Consider the following 21,439-nt stretch of genomic DNA (forward strand, 5'->3'; position numbering starts at 1 on the left):
ATATGAGAGCCTACAAGTAGGTTGGTTGTTGAGTATTTTTTTTATACTCACTCATTTTAATCTTTCTTTTCAGGTACCAGTCAAGGTAGGGAGGTGCTCGGGAGCTACACTGTCATAAAGGGGTGTCAACCCGGGACATTAGTTAGTTGTATTCTTTTTATGGTTGTCATTGTATATATATATATATATATATATATATATATATATATATATATATTTTGGGTATCTCGTGTCCATTCTCGGTTGACAATACCTATTTGTATTGTTTTTTTATTTTAAACTTGAATATTTTACACTCGTATTGTATGTCTTATAATTTGTACGAAACTTTACATTATATTTTTTAAATTATTTGTTTTATTATACTTTTATTTTATTTTCGTCTTGTTGTTATGGTCAGATCTCTTAAATGGATCTTCAAAAATCGAGTGACGACAAATAAGTCAATAAACTCTCAATTTTGTTTTTAAAGAGACAAAACAAATTTATATTGGACGTAATGTTAAATTTTTAATTATATATCAAATAAATTTATAAATTTTAGTAAATTGGACATAATAAATATGAAATTGGAATATTTTTTAATTTTGTTTTGAAAAAATTAAGATTATTACTCTAAACTTTTAAAAAATTAAAAATATATTTTAAATAAAATTTAAAAATATTTTTAAGAAAAAAAAAATTGTTTTAAAAAAGAAAATTAGTACAAGGAAAGATTTTGATGGGTACTAAAACGAGTGGTTGCACGAGGCAGTGGGCCAATAGCACGTGATTATGTTTGGTATTTTATTTATTTAAATAATAAAATATCCCAATTTTTCAACCACATAAATTACATGAAAAATATGGTTTTTTTTTTAAATTTTTTTTTGGAAAGTGGATAAATTAATATTGTTTTCTTTTAATAGAACGAGTGGTCCCATTTCTTCAATGCGAGCTGTCCATATCTACCCTCACCTCACCCTGTGGGTCCAATCTTATTTCAGTTCAATATATATATATATATAATATTTTTTAGATTCTTTGAATTTAATATTTATTTTGGACACGACGCACGATCAAGATTTCGTTAAAAACAATATTTTTATGAGCTAGTAAAAAGATAATGTGGAAAGAGTAAGACGGGACTGGGGGACGGTCCTACACGCAGGTAATACATTCGGTTGAAAATCGTCGTAGTCTAGAGTTTTTACGTGTCTTTCAGCCTCCAAAATCTAACTCAAGCTAACCTCCGGGGCGGGTCACAACCGAAAGGAGATCGTGGATCGAATTAAAATTAATTAATAGATTTTTCTAAAATTGGAGTTTTTTTTTTTTTTTTTTTTTTTTTTTTTTTTTTTTTTNACTCGAACCTCGCAAATTTTTAAATTGTGATAAAAAAAATTATGTTTTTTTTATTAACCTAATTTTTTATGTAAAATAAATTTATAAAAATACACAAGGCTCGAGTCTCGGAGAGAAGAAGAGGGGATTGGGTCAAACCCTAAATCGTCCTTCTCGGCCTTGACAATTAGCCAAGACCGAGATTAGGGTTGGACTCCTAAGAGGAACTGCAACTTGTAGTGTCTCAATTCGATCCGATTTGGTTCACTAACCTAATTTGCTATATCTTTCTTAGGTAGCTCTCTCTTCTCGATACTTTAAACCCTAACTATAACCAAAGTTCTCCTAGCTAATTCCAACATTGAGGTTAGAGTGACAAGCACCACACTGATGTGTAGTTGTAGCTCATGTTCTTCCTTCATTAAAATAAAATTCGAGACTATCATTTGCAAAGGACACGAGAATACACACATTCTAAGCCTCGTTCCCAACAATTAGAGGAAGAGATTGTATTGCTCAAGAAAAGCACGAGCAAAATGGATCAAAACCTAGTCGAGATCCGAAGAAAGAAAATTTTTAACAGTGGAGAATACGAGAGAAACTAAAGCTCATATCCAAAAAAAAAAAAAACTAAAAGAAAAGTCGATCCATCATCGCTATTCATCTAAAAACCCTAAGAGTAACGACATGATCATATCAGATTTGAGAAGCCCGATCAAGAAAAAAACAAAAATTGTAGAAACTCGAGCTAGAAATGGCTGAGATCGTAGTCATTTGTTACCTTTACGAGGTAATTTCATACTCGGATGACGATTTTTTTGATGCTAGAAATGCTCAAGGTCGAGGCCATGGTCATGTCTCACTAGTAAAACTTAAAATCTTAGAAGGTTTCTTTTTTTCAAATGTGGATATATATATATATATACATACATATACATAATGCATATATAACACACATATGTGGATATATATATATATACACACACATGAAAGGGGAAGGCGTCTCATATACGTATACATACATATATATATACATACATATATATACATACATAGATATATATACATATATATATACATATATGTATACAAATATACATACAAATATATATATATACATATACATATATATGTGTATATATATGTACACATGAGAGGGGAAGGCGCCAGGGAGACAAGGACCGGTAGTTCATGCTAATCCAAAATCAAGGCGAGTAAATTCTAAGCTAAATACAGTGATGGATTATGAATCGACGACAATGGATGACGACGAGCCACTTCTTGGGAAGATAAAAGCCAAAACCCAAAAGCGAAGCAGCTGCTCTTTCGAAAGAGACGTACGGAACTTGTTTGCAGCGACGAATCGAGCAAGACAATCACCAACTTCACTGATGAAGATTAAGTTCCTGCTCGCTCAGTTTCTTTGAACAATCAATCCAACAATTTTCACTTGAATCCTTACAGTTTAAGTCATGGAGAAGAATCGGAGCGGAGAAAGAGGAGCGATGGCGTTTTCGTCCTCGGCGGATAGCAATATGAGGGCTCGTCTGAGTAACACCACTAGCACCGGCAACAGAGCTGCCGCACTTGTGCAATACAATGCCGATGCTGGAATTATGAGCAAGTTTGAGCAATCGGATGCCTCTGGTGAGTCTTTTAATTATTCGAGGTCAGTTCTTGAAGCTAATGAATCTGTTCCCGAAGAACAAATTGCTGCTTATCTGTCTAGGATTCAGAGGGGTGGGCTGGTTCAATCGTTTGGTTGTTTGCTTGCGATTGATGAGTCTAGTTTTAAGATTATTAGCTATAGTGAGAACTGTTTTGAAATTTTGGGGTTACATGATGAATTTGAGTCGGCACAGGGGAAGGGATTGATTGGGGTTGATATGAGAGCTCTGTTTACGCCTTCCTCCGGTGCTTCTTTGGCTAAAGCAGCTTCTTTCAGGGAGATTTCGTTGTTGAATCCGGTTTGGGTCTATTCTAGGACTACTCAGAAGCCATTTTATGCTATATTGCATAGGATTGATGTGGGGATTGTGATTGATTTAGAGCCTACACGATCTTTTGATCCTGCATTGTCGCTTGCTGGCACGGTTCAGTCGCAGAAACTAGCGGTTCGGGCGATTTCTAGGCTGCAGGCTCTACCTGGTGGTGATATAGGTGTTCTATGTGACACGGTTGTGGAAGATGTGCAGAAGCTTACAGGGTATGATAGAGTGATGGTGTATAAGTTCCATGATGATGAACATGGTGAAGTAGTGTCAGAAATCAGAAGGTCTGACTTAGAGCCATATCTTGGTTTGCATTATCCTGCCATTGATATACCTCAAGCTGCTCGGTTTTTGTTCAAGCAAAACCGCATCAGGATGATTTGTGATTGCCACGCGAAGCCTGTGCAGGTCATTCAAAGTGATGAGCTAAAGCAGCCTCTTTGTTTGGTTAATTCAACACTTCGATCGCCCCATAGCTGTCATTTGCAGTACATGTCGAATATGGGTTCCTTAGCCTCGTTAGCGATGGCTGTAGTCATGAATAGTGATGACTCGCCAACACGGTTATGGGGCTTGGTAGTGTGCCACCATACTTCTCCGCGATATGTCCCTTTCCCACTTCGTTATGCTTGTGAGCTTCTCATCCAGGCATTTGGGCTGCAGCTTTACATGGAGCTTCAATTGTCATTACAATTAACAGAGAAAAAGGTTCTCAAGACACAAACATTCCTCTGCGACATGCTTCTTCGAGGCTCCCCATGTGCATTGCTGATGCAGTCTCCTAGTATAATGGATCTTGTGAAGTGTGAGGGTGCAGCATTGTATTATAATGGGGCATGTTGTTTACTTGGTATAACTCCGACTGAAGCACAAGTCAAAGATCTTGTAGAATGGGTACTTACTAACCATGGGGATTCTACGGGACTGAGCACGGATAGTTTGGCTGATGCTGGCTACCCCGAAGCTGCTTCTCTAGGTGATGCAGTGTGTGGTATGGCAGCTGCAAGAATTAGTTCCAAGGATTTCTTATTCTGGTTCAGGTCTCAGGCAGCAAAGGAAATCCAATGGGGAGGAGCCAAGCATCATCCGGATATTAAGGACGATGGTGGAAAACTGCACCCAAGATCATCATTTAAAGCGTTTCTTGAAGTTGCGAAGAGTAGAAGTTTACCTTGGGAAGTTCAAGAAATAAATGCCATTCACTCGTTGCAGCTTATTATGAGGGAGTCTTTTTCTAACACTAGGGACAGTGATTCAAAGGTAGAAGCTTCTGCCCAGCCGAGTGACACTGTAATCCAGGATATCGACGAACTCAGTTCAGCAGCTTGCGAAATGGTGAGGTTGATTGAAACAGCAACTGTTCCAATTTTTGGGGTTGATTCAACTGGTGTGATCAATGGATGGAATGCTAAAATTTCTGAACTCGTAGGATTACAAACTAGTGAAGCTTTGGGCAAATCTCTGGTTAATGAAATTGTTCATGAAGATTCACGTGGAACTGTTGGAGATTTACTTTCCCATGCTCTTCAAGGTACGTGTAGATATCGAGGCATTTAATATTTTAACTGCTTAAGTCAAGAGGCATGGCAATAGAAAATTGAATATAGACTTAAAGTGTAATGGCCCAAGCCTACCGCTAGCAGATATTGTCTTCTTTAGGCTTCCCCTCAAGGTTTTTAAAACGTGTCTGCTAGGGAGAGGTTTCCACACCCTTATAAAGAATGTTTCGTTCTCTTCTCCAACCGATGTGGGATCTCACAATCCACCACCCTTCCGGGACCAATGTCCTCGCTAGCACTCTGTTCCCTTTTCCAATTGAGTAGGACCCCCCAATCCACCTCCCTTTGGACCCAGCGTCCTTGCTGGTACATCGCCTCGTGTCCACTCCCTTTGGGGTTCAGCCTCCTCGCTGGCACATTGCCTGGTGTCTAGCTCTGATACCATTTGTAATGGCTCAAGCCCACCGCTAGCAAATATTGTCTTCTTTGGGCTTTTCCATTTGGGCTTCTTCTCAAGGTTTTTAAAATGCGTCTACGAGGGAGAGGTTTCCACACCCTTATAAAGAATGTTTCGTTCTCCCTAACTGATATGGGATCTCACATAAAGCTCGATAGAAAAAGTTCTCAATCATGATTTCTACCAATAATCTTCATAGGGGCGAGTCAGCCGTCTAGTTTATGAAGCTAACTATTGATTCGAGCACCAGCTATAATAGCATAGCAATAGCCCTCTACCTTTTCCTTTTCCCCCTTTCCCTTGTTATGTGATTGTCCTTATGTTTTTCAGGTAAGGAAGACAACAATGTGGAGTTAAAACTGAGAAGTTTTCGATCTGATAAAGAAAAGTCTACCATTTATATTGTCGTTAATGCTTGCACAAGTAGGGATTACACAAACAAAATTGTCGGGGTTTGCTTTGTCGGGAAAGATGTTACGCCCGAGAAAGGTGTGATGGATAAATTTATACGTCTGCAGGGAGATTATAAGGCTATTATTGAAAGTTTGAGTCCATTGATCCCACCGATATTTGCTTCGGACGTGAACGGTTACTGCTGTGAATGGACTGCAGCCATGGAAAAGCTTTCTGGTTGGAGAAAAGATGAAGTTATAGGAAAAATGCTAGCTGGGGAGATCTTTGGAAATTTTTGTAGGTTGAAAGGTCTAGATACGCTCACTAGTTTTATGATCCTTTTATATCAAGGTATCGACGGTCAAGAAACCGAGAAGTTTCCGTTAGGATTTTTCAATAAGGATGGGAACTATGAGGAGGTTCTTTTAACATCAAACAAAAGAACTGATGCAGAAGGTAACATCATTGGTTGTATCTGCTTCCTGCAAATTGTTCAGCCCAACTTGCATGGGGTCTCTGAAGGACTTGGTGTGGGCGACAGAGAGGGAAATCTGCAGCTTAAGGAGTTGACTTACATAAAGCAGGAGATGAAAAATCCTTTAAATGGCATTAGATTTACTCATGAACTTCTTGTAAATTCAGGCATTACAGAAAACCAGAAGCTCTTTCTCGATACCAGTGGCGCATGCGAGAGACAAATCATGACGATCATAGAGGATATGGACTTCAGAAGTTTAGAAGGAGGGTAAGTAACATCGAAAACGTCCACTATATCTTTATATTCATATCTTTTTCTCTACTGCTGGTGATTTTACGCTTTTTTTTGGTTCATTAACTATGCCATGAAGTTCTGAATTTGCAAGTTGTTTAACTATCACTTTATTAAACCCAATGTGCCTGCTTAAAGAAATGAAGCATCCACCGAAGTAAGTGTCGAGGGACGATTGGAGAAGAGAAAAGTTAAAACTTGAGGGCTAAGTGAACATTTAGGGTGTGTATGAATAAGTATAAGCCACTGGAACACATTGTTTAGGGAAAATAATGCATTGTTAGCCTTGTTAATATGATCTTATGCATCGAAAAAGGTAGCATTTAATATTGTACAACGGTTGTTTTAATCGACTTCAAGACGAGGTAAATGAACACATCTGTTTATGTCGCTAAGCCGTTCCTGGCCAGAGCAACAAGCAAATTTCTTCATTGCAGCTGAGGATTAGAGTATATTTTTCTCTCATACTGTTGTCATCCGTTGGAGAGGGGAACGAAACATTCCTTATAAGTGTGTGGAAACCTCTTCCTAGTAGACGCGTTTAGAAACCTTGAGGGGAAGCCCAGAAGGGAAAGCCAAAGAGGACAATATCTGCTAGCAGTCGGCTTGGGCTATTACAGATGGTATCAGAGCTAGACACTGAGCGTTATGCCAGCGAGGACGCTGAGCCTTGAAGGGGGGTAGATTGTGAGATCCCATATCAATTGGAGAGAGGAACGAGTGCCAGCGAGGACGCTGGGCCCCAAAGGGAGTGGATTGGATTGGATTGTGAGATCCCACATCGGTTGGAGAGGGGAACGAAGCATTCTTTATAAGGGCGTGAAAACCTCTCCCTAGTAGACACGTTTTAAAAACCTTGAGGGAAAGCCTGAAAGGGAAAACCCAAAGAGGACAATAAATGCTAGCGGTGGGCTTGGGCCATTACAAATATAATTCTTCCCCGATATCCCACAGTTTCTTCTCCTCTAGAAAACATAAAAAGTAACCAATACCTTAGCTTTTATTGAACCCGAATATATATAGTCATGCCTTTATGTCTCTATTGTCTACTAAATTTTGTTCTACCTCTGATTTTTCACCTTGTTTAACAGCCAAGTAGAGATAAACAGAGAAGAATTTATCCTCGGGAGTGTGCTGGACGCCATTATCTGTCAAATCATGACTGTTGTCAGAGAGAAGAACATACAACTTTTTCATGAGATTCCAGAAGAAATCAAAGTGTTAAATCTTTGTGGCGATCATATTAAGCTTCAGTTGGTTTTGTCAGATTTCTTGCTTAATGTCGTGCAGTACGCGCCTGTTCCGGATGGTTGGGTTGAAATCAAAATTTCATCTGGTTTGAAGCTCATACAAGATGGAAATGAACATATTCACTTGCAGATCAGGTACTCACTTTGACTAAAAAACATCATTTGGTGCATTTACTTTCATATGACAATTTAGTCTCTAAACTTTAGTATTCAATGATTTAGTCCGTACACCGAAAAAACTTGTTACTGCTAAGGTCAAAGTGGGTTTTGCACGGTAGCCACTTGAATCTATCCTGTGAGATCCCACATAGGTTGAAGAGAGGAACGAAGCATTCCTTATAAGAGTGAGGAAACATCTCACTCTCCTTAGCAGACGTTTTTTTAAAACCGTGAGGTTGACGACAATATGTAACGGGCCAAAGCGGACGATATTTGTTAGCAGTGGGCTTGGACTATAACAAATGGTATCAGAGCCAAACATTGGGCGGTGTGCCAGCGAGGACGCTGGGTCTCCAAGGGGGATGGATTGTAAAATCCCACATCGGTTGAAGAGAGGAACGAAGCATTCCTATTAAGGGTGTGGAAACCTCTCCCTAGCAGATGCATTTTAAACCCATGAGGCTGACGGCGATACATAACGGGCCAAAACAAATAATATCTGTTAGCGGTGGGCTTGGACTATTACAAATGGTATTAGAGCCAGACATCGGACAGTGTGTCAACGAGGACGTTGGGCCCCAAGGATGATAGATTGTGAGATCCCACATTAATTGGAGAGGGGAACGAAGTATTCATTATTAGGGTATGGAAACCTCTCTCCCTAACAGACGCGTTTTAAGACCGTAAGGCTGACTGTGATACATAATGGGCAAAAACGGATAATTTCTGTTAGCAATGGGCTTGGGCTGTTACATACCAACTCGTTATTTGTTTTCTACACGAATTTTGATTTCTGGTTTGATTTCTAGTAGTCACTAAACCGTAGGATTAAATTCTACCGTACAAAGATTAGAGACAAATCATAGTCTAATCCCCTTTTCTACACGGTTTTTCCATGTATGTTCTCTGCTTGATCATATGATGATTGAATTGTTTGTACTGCTCACTACTTTAATCCATCTTGTTACAATGAACTATTGGGACAGTGATTTGTTTTGATTTCTTTGTATGTAGAATGTCTCATCCAGGTCAAGGTCTGCCTCCTGAACTAATCCAAGATATGGTTGGAGGAGGTCAGCAATGGACTTCAAAGCAAGGCCTTGCTCTAAACCTGTCACGTAGACTTCTCAATAAGTTGAGCGGTAACATACGCTACGTTAGAGAGCAAACTAAATGCTACTTCATCATCGACCTCGAGCTCAAATTAAGGCGCTCGAGAGGGTCGATGGAAGCTACTACAAGCCAAGGGACATGAGCTTCTATTTTCAGGTGGATGCACGCTTCTACAACTCATATCAGGAACGTTGTTATGGAAGATGCACAGATTCCAAGTCTGGACAACGCCGAGCCCCAACACATAACATGTCCCCGGATACGTGAAAGCGTATAATGAGTCCATTTTTCGGTTGCTCGCCCGTTACGATGCCGAGAGTCTCTTGGTAATGTTCGATGGTCGAATTCGACGTGAAATTGTATGTAAGGTTTGTAAATGACAAATCTGGATGTTATAGGTTGTGTAGCTCAGTCTGTATTTGAGGTTGGCTCTGCTGGTGCATGTTTCATCAATGTATATCAAACATAGGGTTTTGTTTTGGTCTGTTTTGGACATGAATACCATACATTGTAATATTTTAGCTCTGTGATTATTGTGACACAAAAAGGACCGAACCAATGTCGGTCTGAGTAACCGAAATAGTTACGTTTCTAAAAATTCGTCCATAATTTCGAGACCAAAATAAAAAAAGTTTGTAAGTTTAGAGTTTGAAAGTTCGAGAAAATAAGTTTGGAAGTTCAGAGTTCGAATGCTCGAGAAAATAAGTTTGTTTTTTTTTTTTTTTTTTTTTTAGAATGCTCGAAAAGTTGATGTTGGTATTCTTCGGCGTTGAAGATTTTCTTTTGAAGTCTTGGTTTATTGTTAGCTGTTTTTCAACGATTAGGGTGTGAAAATTTCTCCTTAGTGGACGCGTTTTGAAAACCTTGAGGGGAGAAGCCCAAAGAAGACTATATGTGCTAACAGTAGGCTTGGACTATTATAAACGGTATTGAGCTAAACATTAGGCGGTGTACTAGCGAGGATGTTGAGCCTCGAAGGGGATGGATATCAAACGGTGTGTCAGCGAGGACGCTAGGTCCCAAAAGGGTGTATTGTGAGATCCCCACATTTTTTATAAGAGTATCGAGCCAGACATTGGATAGTGTATTAGCAAGGACATTGAGCCTTGAAGGGGATGGACACTCGGCGGTGTGCCAGCGAGGACGTTGGGTCCCAAAATGGTGTATTGTGAGATCCCCACATTGATTGGAGAGAGGAACGAAACATTATTTATAAGGGGGCTAGAAATATCTCCGAGCAAATGAAGGGGATGGACACCAGACGGTGTGTCAACGAGGATGCTGGGTCCCGAAATGGTGTATTGTGTATTGTGAGATCCCCACAATTAGAGGGAGGAACGAAACATTCTTTATAACGGGCTAGAAATATCCCCTTGCAAACGAAGGAGATGGACATCAGACAGTGTGCCAACGAGGACGCTGGATCTTGAAAGGGTGTATTGAGTATTAATGGATTACTTTTAAAATTATTGAACTTTTTTTTTTAAGTTTATAATATATATATATATATATATATATATATTTTAACCTTTTCAAGTATTATTGAAATTTGGAATATTTTTATTAATTGAGGAAAATAAAAAATCTATTTAATAATGTAATGGGCCTATATCAGAGCCCAGAAAATAAAAAATCTATTTAATAATGTAATGGGCCTATATCAGAGCCCATGGGCTTGAGATACAAAATCTAGTTGCCAAACATGGCCCAAGCTCTTCAAACCAGAAGAAACAAACCCTAATCGAACGCGCATTCTCTATATATAGCTTTCAGACCCTTGGAGCTTATCGTATAAGCTGGACGGCCTAGGGAAACCCTAGTTCTGTAAGTTCTTCTCTTTGATCCGCCGCTAGGGTTTATTGGCTTATTCTCGTATTTCAAATCTGTTTCATTGTCTTTAGGTTGAGGAGATTTCGTTGTGTTGCTACTATCTTTCTCAATCGTTTTGGTTAATTCTGTTTCTCCCCTAGCGCGCCCACTGTGTTGTTTTTAAATCATTTAGGGTTGATTTAAAGTTTTCTAGGATGTGATACCTTTGAGATGATTAATAATCGTACTTGTTATGAAATCTGTAGATATAAGTGAAAATGGCGGTTCCTTTGCTGACGAAGAAGGTCGTGAAGAAGAGGACCACGAAGTTTAAGAGGCCTCAGAGTGATCGAAAGATCTCCGTTAAGGTATTTTAATTTGTTATCGTATTCTCACCAAATTTCTGTTTATATGTTATTGTGCGCTGTATGGAAGATGATGAGATGTATTGTCGCCCCAGTCTTACTTGTACCAATGGGTACCAGATGGTGATTGACACAGTATCTGATTCTTGTTATTGTTAGTTGCTCATTTGCTTTGATTTGAATTTTGAAGATATGATGGCTAGGTTGTGTTTTTGCATTTTTCACATATTTGATTAAGCTTAACAACGTTTGATGATTTAATTCACCCCAGACCCGACTAGTGTCCTCGGATACATTATGGTGATTCACAGATCGACTATCTGATACTCACTCTGACATAGCTTTTAAATCAGTTTTGAAGTCGAATAAGGAATTTATTTCGTTTCGTTTTTTTGAAACCATTAGTAATTTGCTGATGTCCTGGCTCACCGTCTATTGTCATAAGATGGTGATGTTAATAGAACTGTTTTCTGATCGTAATACAGTATGAAACCATGATTTCTCTGACTATGTGCGTCTCGTTTTATCTTTTTAGTTTCTAAGCACATTTTTCTCGAATATATACAACATGGCGTGATGATGATAACCCATCATTTCTGTAATTGAATGATGAATATTTTCATGCACTACCATCTGATCTATGTTGTATATTAAATTCCATGTTAGTTTTACGCCATTTTTTCTAATATTCGTTTGTCAACTAGACACATTGATTTTCTGCTGCAATCCATGATGCAAATTACCCAAATTACTGATTTTCTGTGATTATTTACACATATCACCATCTTTCGGCTGAGGTTGCAGTTAAAAAGTATTTTTCAAGTTAAAATAAATATCATCATTTCTGTTTGAAAGCTTTGCCAACTGATATACTATGTTTATTGCACTTGATATTAATTTTACATCTTCTTTAGCATGTTTACTCTCTACCCAATAGTGTCTTGCTGCAATCTGTGATGCAAACAAACCCGAATTACTGATTTTCTGTGATTAATAACAGTTATCACCATCTTTCGGCTGAGGTTGCAGTAAAAATTATAACTTTCATAGATCGAGTCATTTACATTTTTCTTTTGCTATAAACTGAACTTGCCCGTGGTATCTAATGTCCGGACTTTATTTAATAGCTGGACATTTCGTTTTTTAGGGCATAGAGTAACTATATACAGGTCTTGCGACACGGTTAGCTTAAAAACTTATAAGCTCTCTGTTACTAAAACCCTGCATACAGATATATAATTATTTTTTCAATCTCCTGTGATCTTCGTTAGTCAATATTGTCTGGCTTTGTTCACTTATTTTTAAATTTATCTGACAGGAAAGCTGGAGAAGGCCAAAGGGTATCGATTCCAGAGTAAGGAGAAAGTTCAAGGGATGTACTCTGATGCCAAACATTGGCTACGGGACTGACAAAAAGACCCGCCACTACCTCCCTAATGGGTTCAAGAAGTTCGTTGTTCACAATGTCAAGGAGCTTGAAGTTCTGATGATGCACAACAGGTTTGTGACGACCTCTCATACATCATTAGCAATTATAAAGGAATGATTAATGGATTGTCTGATCCGTTTGTGTCGTTACTGCAGGACTTACTGTGCCGAAATCGCCCACGATGTTTCCACAAGGAAGAGGAAAGAGATCGTTGAGAGGGCAGCTCAACTTGATGTTGTAGTTACCAACAAGCTTGCTAGGTTGCGCAGCCAAGAGGATGAATGAACCATTTAGATCCACTTTTCATCGTGTTTTGTAGTGAGATTTCGTTTATATATACAATTTTTGTTGGATTTAAGAGATTTTGACATTAATGAGTTATGAATTCACAACCATCTCTTTGATAATATATTTTTGATACTTCAAATCATGACGTTAATCTTCATGAGCTTTTTGGTTCTCTCCGTTTCCTTTGGCATCAATTTCTTCTATTCTGTGTCCAAATCTATAGAACATTATAGTGTTCTTGTCAATGGTGACTCATCTGTAGTCAGAGGGTGACATGTCAATGGCGCCCATTGCGCCATGTACGAGTCCGATTATGCTAATGTATAAAAACATAAAAGTGGGTGGGTCGACATTGTGCACCTTAGCCCTTTAGTCGTAATTGATATTAACAAGATTCAATGGTGCCCCCATTGTGCCATCTATAACTCCCATGTACATTGGAGGGTTCATTCTTCAATAGTATTCAAATTTTGATGCATATTTAAGATGATTTCATCATATATGATGACTTTTGAGTTGATTTTTGATAAATGTGCCCAAATAGGTAGCGAAGGCTACTACATCGAGTCATGGTATGGCATCACCAAGCATCAATTAGACTTGAGTTTTTGGTTAGTACCCATGTCTCGATAGCTATTGCAATGCCTTCAATAAGCTCCTTTCGAATGTTTTAAAGTTCTTTTGATCCAACAAAGGGTCCAAACATAAAAATTCCGAATCAATGTTAAAGTTTGTAGGCCGTAAGGAGACTTTGAAGATCCTTAACCTAGTGTAGAGACAAATTAACTAAAGTTATAATTGAGTGAAAATACATGTACATGCATTGTTAAGGCCCGAAATGAAGCTTAGTTTCCATCGTTAATACATGTACATGTACTAATTTGTGTTCCCTAAAAACTAACCAAAATGGAATTTGTGTTCCCTAAAAACTAACCAAAATGGAATGCAAACATAACTTGTTTGAAGAAAAAGAAACTTGCATACACAAGAACCCAAAAGGATGGCCGAAAGGGGGGTTTATGAACGTAGTCTATCTCTTCAAAAGACGAACTTCATCCCACACATACATTTCTTACTTTTCTTAGAGTAAAATACTTCCTAAAAAAAATTGACAACGATGAACTCGAATAAATGAACGTAGTCTATCTCTTCAAAAGACGAACTTCATCCCACACATATACATTTCTTACTTTTCTTAGAGTAAAATACTTCTTAAAAAAAATTGACAACGATGAACTCGAACAAATAAACGTAGTCTGTCTCTTCAAAAGACGAACTTCATCCCACACATACACATTTCTTACTTTTCTTAGAGTAAAATACTTCTTCAAAAAATTTGACAACGATGAACTCGAACAAATAGACGTAGTCTGTCTCTTCAAAAGACAAACTTCATCCCACACATACACATTTCTTACTTTTCTTAGAGTAAAATACTTCAAAAATTTGACAACGATGAACTCGAATAAATGAATGTAGTATATCACTTCAAAAAACAAACTTCATCCCACACATTTACGTTTCTTGGTTTCAGAACATTTCACGAACATTCTTCCATCAAATTCCAGATTCAAAACTAAATTTTTAGTCTGGATGTGAATATTGCCTTTCAGTAATAAAGGTAAGCACATCCATTTTATCCCCTAAGGCAAAGAATATCACTTTCTTAGCTTGTGCAGCAGCAGAATGTACCATTTCAAAAGAGAAGACTTACAAATGTTGGCAAAGAAAGTATTCCCATATCCTTCTTTTGCCTTGAACATGAAGCATTATCCTAACACTTTACAACTCCAAAGAACTCTTTGAACACAGCAGCCTTTGCAAGTAAAGAACCTGAACCTTCCTTTTCATCCCCATTTATAAGCCCATCTCTGCCTCCTTACTTCCACATTACATTACAAGTTTTGGGTCTTTTTGTTCTGTTCTTCCTCTTTCACTCAGCTTTTTCTTTCTGATTTCACTGCTCAAATGGCTAATTCACAGATGAAATCCATTGCCACTGTGCTTCTGTTGCTTAACTTCTGCATGTATGTTATTATTTTGGGCATTGGAGGGTGGGCCATGAACAGAGCAATTGATCATGGCTTCATCATTGGTATTATCCAAGTTCTTGATTAGTCTCCTTTGTTTGTTTCATCTAGTTCCATATTTTGAATGTCTCGAACGGATTATCGAGATGAAAACTTCGATACTACGATCATATCACGGATGGAAATTGAAAAGTGATATGAACTTCGACACTATGTGTGAGATCCTACATTGGTTGGGGAGGAGAACGAAACATTCTTTATAAGGGTGTGGAAACCTCTCCCTAGCAAACGTGTTTTAGAAACCTTGAGGGAAAGTCCGAAAGGAAAAGCCTAAAGAAGACAATATTGTTAGGAATCACAACTCTCCATAATTGTATGATATTGTCCACTTGAGCATAAGCTCGCATGGCTTTGCTTTGGGCTTCCACAAAAGGTCTCGTACCAATGGAGATGTATTCATTTACTTATAAACCCATGATCATTCTCTAAATTAGCCAATGTGGGACTCACTCCCAACAATCCTCAACAAGTATCTGCTAGCGGTGGGCTTGGGCTGTTACAAATGTTATCAAAACCTGGTACCGAGCGATGTGCCAGCGAGAATGCTGGCTCCCAAGAGGGGTGGATTGTGAGATCCCATATCAGTTGGAGAGAGGAACGAAGCATTCCTTATAAGGGTGTGAAAACCTCTACCTAGCAGATACGTTTTAAAAACCTTGAGAGAAAGCCTAAAGAGGACAATATCTACTAGCGCTGGGCTTAGGCTGTTACACTATGTGTTACACTATGTCCATGTCATGTTGTCATTTTTTTGTTTTTGGTTCATTTTGAACATGTTTCTATGTTGCAGCTTGCTGATGGGTGAGAATTTTGCAGGTCCTGGGCTTAAACTTCCAGCACATTTTTCACCAATTTACTTCCCCATAGGGAATGCAGCCACTGGTTTCTTTGTGATATTTGCTTTGTTAGCTGCTGTGTTTGGAGCTGCCTCAGCAATCTCAGGACTTAACCATATTCGGTCATGGAGTGCTGAAAGCTTCGGTGCTGCATCCTCTGCTGCTGTTTTTGCTTGGACTCTCACTCTCCTTGCCATGGGGTATGCATTCCCATCTAATTCTTTAAGAGGTTTATCTAAAAGATCCGCAATATACCTAGGAAGACGTTTCAAATACTACACATGGATTACCGGATATGTTAGTTTAATATTAGCCCATTTGATATCTCCGTATCCAAGAATCAACAAACCCGACTCTGCATTGTTCACAAAATTTTGAATCTTCTTTTTTATCTCCGATTACCCGATAATTTCCACAAGCACAAGTCCTCCTTTTTATAGGCCCGAAAATTCTTTCACAAAATAATCCATCTTTTTCAGGTTTAAAGTTTTACTAAAAAGTTCGCATCGTTCTTGTAACGGTTCATGCATTAAAACTTATCTTTTTTAGTTCAACATCTGAGAGGATAGGATTCAAACTATTGACTTCATGTTCGAGAATGTGTCTTAGTATGTTGAGTTAAGTTAACGATGACCCATTTTAGAATCTCGACAAAGTTTTTCGTATGTGTTTTCTTTTTGTTATTACATGAAAAGGAAAATAAGAAAAGAGGAGCATAACTTGCTTTGAAAGTTTTGACTGGACTTTGAGGCTTTGTTATTTATGCAGCTTTGCTTGGAAAGAGATTCAACTGGATCTCAGAAACTCAAGACTGGTGAGGAAAATAAAGATTTCTTTTCCCAGCTGCAATTTATCATCACAAATCTAATCTAAAACAGTTCCAATTCAAACTATATTGATACGACAAGATTTTGCTTGTGTTTTCATTTGTTGCAGGTAACAATGGAAGCCTTCTTCATTATTCTCTCAGCTACACAGCTTGTTTACATTATGACCATCCATGGTGCTGTGACCAAAAGATGAGAGCTGAATGCTTTAACATTTGTTTGATTCATTGCCCATTTTCAATTGTCTTTGGTGTTGTTTTCTTTTGTTGTAATTAACCATCTCTGTAAACCTTGCAAACATGCAAGGAGCTTAGTTTAGAAGATTATTCTTTTTGTGGTTTGTTGTGGTGATTTTATTTGTATAAATGTTGACAATAAACTTGGTTTGATGTTTGATTTAAAAGCTTCAGTCTTCCTCTCTCACACTTTTTGTTTGTAGGATGGATAATTCAAAGAACACAAGAAACCGATCAAAGGTTATGATAATCTAACAACATTTTCGGTGAAAATAGATTCTACCATCAAATGCCAACCTGAGCATCGCTCTACTGGTTAAGACATAGCCTAAAACTAAAGGTTAAGGATTCAGATTGCGACCACCTAAAATGAAAGGTGTAATATGGATATTCTTAAGGAGAATACAGCAGCAGAATCAATTATTATCTTTATGAGGAAGAAGCTTAAGTTTGGTAACGTAACAGCCCAAGTCCACCACTAGCAAACATTGTCCTCTTTGGACTTTTCCTTTTGGGCTTTCCTTCAAGATTTTTAAAACGCGTTTGCTAGGGAAAAGTTTCCACACCCTTATAAGAATGTTTTGTTCTCCTCCCCCACCGATGTGGGATCTCACAAGTAATCTTTATTAGAATCTTCGGACCAATATATATGTAGCCATATCTTCATCCTTGCTTATTGAAACACACGTCTGAGTACCAATTGTGTTGACTAGGAAATAGGACAAACAAGAACCATAGTTGTGAGATCCCGCATCGGATGAAAACCTCTTCCTAGCAGACGCGTTTTAAAAACCTTGAGGGAAAGTCCGAAAGTGAAAACTCAAAAGGACAATATCTGCTAGCAGTGGGTTTGAGCCGTTACAATAGCTATAGCTAATCTATTCCTTTCTTTTCAGTTTGAGGATAGGATACGATCTAAAAGGCAACGGGTTTGATAGGCCTTAAGTGCAAATTGTACTTGAAATGGAAAGGAAGGATGATGGCATAGTTGCAGCAGGTAGGATGGAGATGGAAATGACCGTTACATGATTTACGGGGCCTAAAATTTAGTTGGTACGGATTCGGTATAGTGAGGATAGTTAGGAAGGATAAGTAGGAGGGGCCAAGATGGAAGGGATTGAAGTGAGTAGAGTTGAGGGAGTCTTTTGGACTACCAGTTGTCGAGAAGCTAAAGTATCATAGTTTTCCTTATTTTCAATGAGAATATCCATTGAAGACCAAACACATTCATCACAAAGCCAGCAGATCATGATAGCTCATGGAGCTTGAAAATAAACAACTATAATGCTGAGATAAAGCATCAGTGTAGTGGTGGATGCCACCTGACAGACAAAACAAATGCGAGTTTTTGTAACTCGTCTATATACGCTTCCTTCATACTGAAAGTAAAGTAAACTGAACTAGTTTACATGATCATACAAGTAATATAGAGAAAATACAGTAAGCTAAGCTGCCTGGTAATGATGAAATTGCCATTGACATAGATCTTAGCTTAGGAAGTCGAGCATCACATCACAACTATAAATGTTTAGAGATATACCAGAAGTTTCAAACTTATCAAAAGGCTTGCTTCTTAGATGAATTTCATCAGTGCACTGGAACTCTCCCTGGCTGTCTGCTTCTATATTAAAGGTTTTAAATGATGTCAGTTTCAGCTTACAATATCAAAAAAATAAATATTGGCACAACAATATAAAAAGCTTATAAAGTGACATTAAATGAGTAAACAAAACGATTCTATATTACAGAAAGAGAGGATCCCAGATGGGGAATGTAACTGATAGAGCACCAAACATTGACAATCAATGCTGTCAATCAAGACCATTTGACTGTGAAATCGGCTACAGCGATTTCTCCATGAATCTTTCAACGACCATTTGGATCCTGTTGCTAATTGAAATTGACTTATTTTCTTAATTTAAACACGATCCTTTGTCTATATAAGTGTATTATTGTTTGGACAGTTATCTGTTAACACTATTGAAAATTACTCTATGAAATTTCTCTTCATATCTGAAGCTCTTTAGTAACCAACCCAACCCCAGTGCCACTTGGGAAAATGTTATGATACAGATGATATGCCTTAAAGAAATCTATCAGGTAGTTGGTTTAAAAGACTAGACAAGATAATAACGGGCAACTATGAATAGAAAATGATGAAAAGAAAATGGTCGGCCATTCAAGCTTTCTGTCGGCCTCAAAATGATATTGACATATTAAGGCCATTCAACCGTAAGATGCAGAAAGACTCAAAATCAAACAAATATGTCGAGAGATAAATTATCGATGAAATTTGCATAGGAACAAAACTTCGTTTCATATAAAGGGGAATAAAGAATCTCTTGGCCTCTAAAACAGAGCAATTTGCCAAAAAGCTATCCACATTCACAATGCACATACACTCAAAATTTTTGGACAACGATTCTTAATATATTCAGATGGCATCTCACATTTCCTAGGGAGGTAAAGGATTTTTTGGATATGGCCTTAACGTACCACCCTTTCAAGAACGCAAAAGCCCTATTATGGAAAAACCTCATCTTGGCTTTCTTATGGAATCTGTGGAAAGAAAGAAATCAGAGAATATTTGCAGAAACGACACAGACCTACACAAAACTTTTCGACAATGTTGTTTACCAAGCTATATCTTGGTGTAAACTGTCTAATATTTTTACTTCCTACCGTTATACCTCCCTCATTGCAAATTGGGAAGGTCTTTTGTAAACATCATGGATTAGACCTCCCTCTTGTAAATTTCACTCATCGATGAAATTGTCTCTTATAAAAAAAAATTAATAATAATAATTAAAAAAAAAAAAAAAAAAAANAAATTACAAAAATTCCTATCAAAATAACTCCAAAGAGAAGGAATGAAATTCAGCCACATGAACTCAGAAACATCTGTAATGAAACAGTAACATTAATGCAAAGCATTGATAACTAAATGCTGGCAGTTTCGACACATCACATGCAGTTGTTACATTATAGATAAGTAATTCTTCAAAAGAACAAACCTGAATTCATCAATTGATGCCTTTCAGCAAATCAAACAATCCACAACAACTGAATATAGAAGTCTTTTGGGCCATTATTGGAGCTGAAGCTAAGGTCTACACAAATGACGAAGCATAGTTACATACATTTTATTGGGACTCGAAACAAAGCACAACTGATAAAATAACTTAGCCATACCTTGTTTTTAGAGCACAATGGAATCTCAGAATCCTTAGTAACAGCATCGTCTTTACTAGCTCCAAATGCAGGAGAATCTGATGGAAAACGTGTCTTGCCTTCCAGATATCTGGACCCTTGTTTCATCATACTTGAAGACATCTGATCATTCTCCATTGTTACAGCTAAAACTTTGTCCTTATTTTCTTTTGGTACTGAATTAAGATTAGTAAATGATGAAACTCGAGTTCCAGCGCATTGGTTGGACAACAAAGTATTTGCATCTTCCTTCAACCCAGATGTCACAGTATCAGAAACCACTAGATTCTCACCAGCTTCAACTTTCGCGTAGCAAATTTTCTCTGTAGATACAGGAACCTTAGATTTAACCGAATCAGCAACCCGAGTTTCAACCAATGAGTTGATGCACTCCCCAACTGATGCAGATTCATTTATCCCAATGGTTTTGAGCGAAGATTTACGTGGTATATCATCACGAACATTTTCTGTATAAGATGACACATAGGCTTCAGTTTTCTTATCATCAATATTACACTCCTCAGCTGAACTGCTACTTGAGTTCTTATCATCCCATTCATCAAATTTCTTCCCAGGTTCGATGTACTCGCTGCTGATGCTTTGACGAGCATTATTCTCCGCTGAAGTTAATTCCTTCTCAACTTCAACAGCACCATTGCCATCAAATCCCAACTCATGGATAGTTCCTTTGTTTCCTTTAATTCCTTCTACGTCCAAAGATTTGTCTTCATCCACAGCAGACAAAACAGGTGATGCATTCGAATCATTCTTCACCAATTTCTCATTGTTCCCATCAACCTGATCGTAACACTTGTAATGATCATAAGTAGCATTGACCTCCAAACTCTCGGAGCTTCTCCCATTCTGACCTTTACAATCCTCGTCTCCTGCTAAAGTTTTTTTCAATCAGAAGCTACAATCTTAATAATACAGAGAGGGAAGTAAATCCATCCCCCCAAGCACAAAAAGCCAACGTCTAAAATAGATATCTAACGGGCCAATTTGACAACAACCAGATGAATCATCAATAAGGTTAAAGATTTTAGTTCAAGTAGAAAGTAAGTACAGATGAGTTTTAAGGGATAGCAAAAACTTCACTTGACCAAATCACAAGCATCAAAGAAAAAACGCAATTCACATCAGCCGTTTTTCACGGATGAAGAGCAACTCGATCGCAATGGATCAACCAAAGAAATACAAGATGAACAAATCAAGAAACATACATGAATCCAAACTAGATAAATCAACGAACAAGAACAAAAAAAAAAAAATGCAGATGAAAGACAATTATAAACACTTGATCGAAGTAAGGTATACAACTGTAGATAGATTCCAAAGGATCATTAAAAAAAAAAAAAAAAAAAAAAAAAAAAAAAAAAAAAAAAAAAAAAAAAA

At 37.7% G+C, this 21,439-nt stretch overlaps 4 protein-coding genes and 4 non-coding genes across 11 annotated transcripts in view; 7 read left to right on the top strand and 1 right to left on the bottom strand.

The window, feature by feature from the left end:
* The first annotated feature begins 2,494 nt into the window (after window positions 1-2,494).
* On the top strand, window positions 2,495-9,501 carry LOC111801793 (phytochrome E-like). The gene is made up of 4 exons (XM_023685949.1): window positions 2,495-4,845; window positions 5,601-6,408; window positions 7,524-7,817; window positions 8,856-9,501. The coding sequence occupies exons 1-4, from the start codon at window positions 2,796-2,798 to the stop codon at window positions 9,094-9,096; spliced, it is 3,393 nt and encodes a 1,130-aa protein (XP_023541717.1). The 5' UTR covers window positions 2,495-2,795; the 3' UTR covers window positions 9,097-9,501.
* Window positions 9,502-10,689: 1,188 nt separating this feature from the next.
* LOC111802659 (60S ribosomal protein L32-1) lies at window positions 10,690-12,996 on the top strand. Its single transcript, XM_023687101.1, has 4 exons — window positions 10,690-10,778; window positions 11,030-11,131; window positions 12,447-12,628; window positions 12,713-12,996. The coding sequence occupies exons 2-4, from the start codon at window positions 11,042-11,044 to the stop codon at window positions 12,840-12,842; spliced, it is 402 nt and encodes a 133-aa protein (XP_023542869.1). The 5' UTR covers window positions 10,690-10,778; window positions 11,030-11,041; the 3' UTR covers window positions 12,843-12,996.
* Window positions 11,195-11,274, top strand: LOC111802795. The gene has a single exon (XR_002816329.1). It is a non-coding gene; the product is annotated as a small nucleolar RNA U31b (small nucleolar RNA).
* LOC111802779 lies at window positions 11,696-11,771 on the top strand. Its single transcript, XR_002816314.1, has one exon. It is a non-coding gene; the product is annotated as a small nucleolar RNA Z195/SNORD33/SNORD32 family (small nucleolar RNA).
* On the top strand, window positions 11,850-11,931 carry LOC111802781. Its single transcript, XR_002816315.1, has one exon. It is a non-coding gene; the product is annotated as a small nucleolar RNA Z196/R39/R59 family (small nucleolar RNA).
* On the top strand, window positions 12,074-12,156 carry LOC111802782. Its single transcript, XR_002816316.1, has one exon. It is a non-coding gene; the product is annotated as a small nucleolar RNA Z196/R39/R59 family (small nucleolar RNA).
* Window positions 12,997-14,713: 1,717 nt separating the features above from the next.
* On the top strand, window positions 14,714-17,001 carry LOC111802161 (membrane protein PM19L-like). The gene is made up of 4 exons (XM_023686426.1): window positions 14,714-14,940; window positions 15,752-15,971; window positions 16,540-16,585; window positions 16,708-17,001. The coding sequence occupies exons 1-4, from the start codon at window positions 14,814-14,816 to the stop codon at window positions 16,792-16,794; spliced, it is 480 nt and encodes a 159-aa protein (XP_023542194.1). The 5' UTR covers window positions 14,714-14,813; the 3' UTR covers window positions 16,795-17,001.
* A 1,077-nt stretch (window positions 17,002-18,078) lies between these two features.
* LOC111802315 overlaps window positions 18,079-21,439 on the bottom strand; it is a 3,894-nt gene continuing 533 nt past the window's right edge. Inside the window, exons 2-4 of one of the 4 annotated variants that reach the window (XM_023686631.1) lie at window positions 20,027-20,931; window positions 19,849-19,944; window positions 18,079-18,455 (exon numbers count right to left, since the gene is read on the bottom strand). In XM_023686631.1, coding sequence (XP_023542399.1) covers window positions 19,858-19,944; window positions 20,027-20,931 — 992 coding nt within the window. In that variant the 3' untranslated portion in view covers window positions 18,079-18,455; window positions 19,849-19,857. Of the gene's footprint in view, window positions 18,456-19,848; window positions 19,945-20,026; window positions 20,935-21,439 lie in introns of all 4 variants that reach the window. The other 3 variants (XM_023686630.1, XM_023686629.1, XM_023686628.1) reach the window with 3 other exon arrangements.

This window comes from Cucurbita pepo, chromosome LG09, assembly GCF_002806865.2.
Source record: "Cucurbita pepo subsp. pepo cultivar mu-cu-16 chromosome LG09, ASM280686v2, whole genome shotgun sequence".
In the NCBI taxonomy this organism is placed as follows: Eukaryota; Viridiplantae; Streptophyta; class Magnoliopsida; order Cucurbitales; family Cucurbitaceae; genus Cucurbita; species Cucurbita pepo.

Bases quoted from the DNA above. Each gene is read 5' to 3' on its own strand.
- LOC111801793 (XM_023685949.1), top strand. From the start codon at position 2,796: ATGGAGAAGAATCGGAGCGGAGAAAGAGGAGCGATGGCGTTTTCGTCC. The intron at 4,846-5,600 runs GTACGTGTAGAT...TATGTTTTTCAG, and splicing joins ACTTTCCCATGCTCTTCAAG to GTAAGGAAGACAACAATGTG. The intron at 7,818-8,855 runs GTACTCACTTTG...CTTTGTATGTAG, and splicing joins CATATTCACTTGCAGATCAG to AATGTCTCATCCAGGTCAAG.
- LOC111802659 (XM_023687101.1), top strand. From the start codon at position 11,042: ATGGCGGTTCCTTTGCTGACGAAGAAGGTCGTGAAGAAGAGGACCACG. The intron at 11,132-12,446 runs GTATTTTAATTT...TTTATCTGACAG, and splicing joins ATCGAAAGATCTCCGTTAAG to GAAAGCTGGAGAAGGCCAAA. The intron at 12,629-12,712 runs GTTTGTGACGAC...TCGTTACTGCAG, and splicing joins GTTCTGATGATGCACAACAG to GACTTACTGTGCCGAAATCG.
- LOC111802161 (XM_023686426.1), top strand. From the start codon at position 14,814: ATGGCTAATTCACAGATGAAATCCATTGCCACTGTGCTTCTGTTGCTT. The intron at 14,941-15,751 runs GTATTATCCAAG...AGAATTTTGCAG, and splicing joins TGATCATGGCTTCATCATTG to GTCCTGGGCTTAAACTTCCA. The intron at 15,972-16,539 runs GTATGCATTCCC...TTATTTATGCAG, and splicing joins CTCACTCTCCTTGCCATGGG to CTTTGCTTGGAAAGAGATTC.